This window comes from Fukomys damarensis, unplaced genomic scaffold, assembly GCF_012274545.1.
Source record: "Fukomys damarensis isolate Sample0158 unplaced genomic scaffold, DMR_v1.0_HiC HiC_scaffold_30, whole genome shotgun sequence".
Classification (NCBI taxonomy): Eukaryota; Metazoa; Chordata; class Mammalia; order Rodentia; family Bathyergidae; genus Fukomys; species Fukomys damarensis.
In genome coordinates, this window is record NW_022900942.1 from 5206905 (window position 1) to 5211071 (window position 4167).

Genomic DNA, 4167 nt, shown 5'->3' on the forward strand with positions numbered 1-4167 from the left:
CCTCTCTCTCTCTCTCTCTCTCTCTCTCCCTCTCTCCCTCTCTCTCCCCCTTCCTGCCTCCTGCTCGCCTCCCTACAATAAAGATCTCCTGCCGGACTTCTCGGTGCGTGACTGGCCTAATTGGGAAGGGGCACGCGACCCCCCTTTCACTCTTGGGTTCAATCCCTAGTACAAAAATTTAAAAAAATCTCAGGGCTGGGGATTTAGCTCAGTGGTTCTGGTGCCTGCCTTGCAAGCACAAGGACCTGAGTTAGATCCCCAGTACAAAAAAAAAAAAAAAAATCTCAGCCCCACTCCAAAGCTCCATCATCAATCACCCTTTGCCCAACCACAATGCAAAGTGACCCCTTGGCTAGTTTAAGAGGAACACAGGAAAACGTGCAAGATGAAAAGGAGGAGGATCCGGAATGTCCATTGAGAGTAAAGGTAACAAGAGTTGGGCTCAGGTTCTAAGGCAAGAAAGGAATCTAAATTTGTGCTTGATTCAAAAGCCAGGGATGAGCGAGGATCCACTTTAGCCATAGAAAGGAGGAATCCAGCCTAGGCTCGAGGAGGCCAATTGGAGGTCAGATTTAGCCAGAAGGAGCGTGGCCAAGGGTGGAGCCTCTCAAGGGTGGAGCCTGCTAGCGCAGCTCGCTTAGGCCCTGGAAGGGGCGGGCCTGCAGGACGGAAAGAAGCCCCGCCCCAGAGCGGGAGGCTGTGGTGCAAATCACTGTTCCAGTCCGGGGGCGAGTCTCCACCCTGGTTTTCACCGGTCCGGGCTGCCCGGCAAGTTTGAGGAAGTTGGTTCGTCCGGGGCTTTTGACTGTTTCCCGTGACCCCGACACACACAGGCTCCTCCACGCAGCCACATGGTCTCTCTGGGCGCACTGCTACTGGGCGCGCTGTTGTGGGTCCCCGGCGGGGCTCTGCGCTGCCAAGGGGACGCGGGGCAGCCCGTGGACTGGTGAGCACAGGCCGGTAGGGCGGGGAGCACCGGAGTCGCAAAGCCCCGTGAGGAGCCTATCTTTTCTCTCCCCTCCAGCCTCCCGTGCCTTTCCACCCTGCAGGTTCGTGGTCTACAAGCTGCCCGCCCAGAGCGGCCCTGGGGACGACGCATGGAGGGGGCTGCGCTACCGCTACTTGGACGCAGGCTCCGGGGGCTGGCGCGACGGTGCTGGGCCCATCAACAGCTCTGAGGGCGCCGTGGGCCGCAGCCTGCAGCCGCTTTACCGGGGCAATGCCAGTCAGGTTGGAGCCGGGCCATACCCGGGAGGGGGGGTTCGGCACGCCCCGCTGCGGGTGGACCTTCACGGTGCCCCTCCATTACCCCCCAGCTCGCCTTTCTGCTGTACAATGACCAGCCGCCCAAATCGGCCTGGGCTCCGGATGCTTCCAGCCGTGGCCACTCAAAGGGTGAGGCCTTGACTTCGGATTCAGGACTTGGAGGTCCCAGGGATTGAACTCAGGACTCTAGCACTGAGCTACATCCTCAATTCTTTTTAGAGAGGCTTAAGCTGGGCGTGGTGGTGCATGCCTTTAATCGCGGTAGGATTGCTGAGAGTTGAGGCTAGCATGAACTACATAATGAGACCCTGTCTCAAAAGCAAAAAAAAGTCTTTCAGTTTTCCTGTCTTAGCTTCCTAAAGTGCTGGGATGAAAGGCACAGACCACTGCACCTGGCTTCCAAGGTAACTTTTGACTTGCATAGAGTGTGGGGACCTGCTCTGGGGTCTGATAAGCGCGAACATATTTTCTCTCTGCACTCTGTCCAAGTCCCCAGCAAACTGAGGGCGTCCTTGTTGGCTGACGAGCTTGCTTGAGGGGAAAGTCTTGAGTACCTCCAACCCTCCTTTTCTGCTTCAGGTGTCCTGCTCCTGGACCAAGAAGGAGGCTTCTGGCTGGTCCACAGTGTGCCACGCTTCCCACCCACTCCGTCTTCTGGTGCATACACCTGGCCTCACAATGCCCAAACCTATGGGCAGACCCTAATCTGTGTGTCTTTCCCCCTCACTGAGTTCACAAAGATTGGTAAGTAGAGCAGGGGAGAGGAGGGCAGGGCGAAGCCTCACTTGCTCCAGAGTTTCTTCTTCCCCTGTCATTCCAGGCAGGCAGCTGGCCTATATCTTCCCCTTGGTCTTTAACTACAAGCTAGATGACATCTTTGCCCAGAAATTCCCTGACCTGGTGGACGTGGTCAAGGGCCAACACATTCACCGGGAACCGTGGAACAGCAGTGTAATGCTCACGTCGCAGGCAGGGAATACTTTTCAGAGCTTTACCAAAGCTGCAAAATTTGGAGATGGTGAGCTATCTAGCAGAGAAATGATGAGCTCTTCTTTTGCAGAGGGGCTGCCTGGTGGGTCAGGGGCCTTGGGCAGGCCAGGGTCAGGGACCAGATCTCTTTGGAAACCATAATCACACGAGAGGCAATCAACTGACACAGCTGGGTCCACATACTGGCATCTGGCTGTATGTATATGATTTAACCTGATCCTTAGTTTACTCATCTGAAAAGTGGGGATGCCTACCTCAAAGAATTGTTATGCAAGGCACGTAAAGAATTTGGTAAGGATTCTTCACACCATTCTGGGAGTTGCTGAGAATTGACCTTTGAACTCAGAGAAGAGAGGTGACCTAGGGAATCTGTAGAAGGACCCTGGCCTGCCCCTGACTATACTTTTTCCTCCCTCCGCAGATCTGTACTCTGGCTGGTTGGCAGAAGCTCTTAGTACAAACCTGCAAGTTCAGTTCTGGCCGAACTCTCCAGGTACCCTTCCATCCAACTGCTCTGGTCCCTGGCACGTTTTGAATGTGAATCAGACAAGCTTCCCTGGACCAGCTGGACCAACCTTTTCTGCCTCAGAGGACCATTCTAAGTGGTGTGTGGCCCCAAGAGAGCCCTGGGTCTGTGTGGGTGACATGAATCGCAACCTTGGAGAGGAGCATCGGGGAGGGGGAACATTGTGCACCCAACTGCCGGCCCTCTGGAAGGCCTTCCAGCCTCTGGCAAAGGTCACCAATCCCTGTGAGGGAGACCCCAGGGCCTGGAAGCCAGGAGGGCAAAGAACGAAGGCTCAGGAATCAGCCTGGACTTGAGTTTTCCTGTTTGTTCTTTTTGCAGTGCTAGGAATGTGCTCTACATTGAGCTGCACCCAGTCCTAGACTTAGGTTTGAATCACAGTTCATCTCCCTCGTTGTGTGACCTGTGTGCCTTATCTTGTCTGTGACTCTGTTCATCTGCAAAATGAAAATCATTATCATGTACCACTCAGGATCATTGAGGGGAAAAAAGGAAAGTGGTGAATGAAGCTGTTAACCTTTCTTCAGGTGGGTGTGGGACACAGTGTTGCAACATTTACTTTTTGTTGTTTTGTTTTGTTTGCACTGCAGACTGAACCCAGTGTCCTCACACTGAACTATATTCCCAGCCTCCCCCCCCCAAAAAAAAAACATCGTCTCACTGTATCACTAAGTTACCCATACTGGGCTCAAACTTGAGATCCTCTTGCTCAGCCTTCCAGAGTGTTGGGATTACAACCACACTGGCCTTTCTCTGTTGGTGTTTTTGTTTGTTTGTTTTTCCCGGTAAGACAGGTTTTTCACTATGTAGTTCATCTTGGTCTTGAACTCTATATGCAACCAACCCAAGCTAGCATGGAATTCATGAAATCCTCCTGCCTCAGCCTTCTCTGCTGGGATTACAGGTGTGTATCATCACCACACCCGGCTCCTCTATTTTTTTTTTTTTTTTTTTTTTTTTGGTACCGGGGATCGAACTTGGGTCCTTGAGTTTGCAAGGCAGGTGGCGGACCACTGAGCTAAATCCCCAGCCCCATGGCTCCTCTATTCTTAAGGGCCTGGGGGTAGCAGGTGCAAAGGTGAGAAATTGGAAGTTTGAGACCCTAGGAACCCATGTTTTCCTCCCCCAACCAGTCCAGGGGCAAGGGGACAGGTGCACTTGATGTTTCGACTTGCCATGGATGAAAGCCCTGCAAGCTCACACAGTACTGACGCACTTTATTTATATGTGTACAATGTATACAGGTGGCTGTACAGAAGGACCAACGGACTCCTTGGCTATGGGCCTGGGGGTGCAGAGCTGGACACCCCTCTTTTGGTCAAGCCTACTGGAGGCACAGCTTCAGCAGGGCCCCGAGAGCTCAGGCCTGTGTCAGGCTTGGTGCT

At 53.5% G+C, this 4167-nt stretch overlaps 2 protein-coding genes across 3 annotated transcripts in view; one reads left to right on the plus strand and one right to left on the minus strand.

Annotated features, from left to right (window-relative positions):
- The first annotated feature begins 664 nt into the window (after positions 1 to 664).
- Dnase2 (deoxyribonuclease 2, lysosomal) lies at positions 665 to 3527 on the plus strand. Of its 2 annotated transcripts, XM_010613375.3 has the most exons (7): positions 665 to 946; positions 1050 to 1230; positions 1317 to 1395; positions 1846 to 2010; positions 2087 to 2284; positions 2678 to 2861; positions 3104 to 3527. In XM_010613375.3, the coding sequence occupies exons 1-7, from the start codon at positions 852 to 854 to the stop codon at positions 3207 to 3209; spliced, it is 1008 nt and encodes a 335-aa protein (XP_010611677.1). In that variant the 5' UTR covers positions 665 to 851; the 3' UTR covers positions 3210 to 3527. The 2 variants fall into 2 exon arrangements, with proteins under 2 accessions (XP_010611677.1, XP_010611676.1); XM_010613374.3 differs by having other exon boundaries at positions 2678 to 3188.
- Positions 3528 to 3985: 458 nt separating this feature from the next.
- Mast1 (microtubule associated serine/threonine kinase 1) overlaps positions 3986 to 4167 on the minus strand; it is a 35862-nt gene continuing 35680 nt past the window's right edge. The window contains 1 exon segment of the mRNA XM_033757320.1: positions 3986 to 4167. This exon segment is cut by the window's right edge and continues 104 nt beyond it. Within this exon segment, the coding sequence (XP_033613211.1) occupies positions 4060 to 4167 (108 nt within the window). The 3' untranslated portion in view covers positions 3986 to 4059.

Coding starts and splice junctions, on each gene's coding strand:
- Dnase2 (XM_010613374.3), top strand. CDS start 852: ATGGTCTCTCTGGGCGCACTGCTACTGGGCGCGCTGTTGTGGGTCCCC. Junction 947..1,049: donor GCGGGGCAGCCCGTGGACTG/GTGAGCACAGGC, acceptor TCCACCCTGCAG/GTTCGTGGTCTACAAGCTGC. Junction 2,011..2,086: donor CACTGAGTTCACAAAGATTG/GTAAGTAGAGCA, acceptor CTGTCATTCCAG/GCAGGCAGCTGGCCTATATC.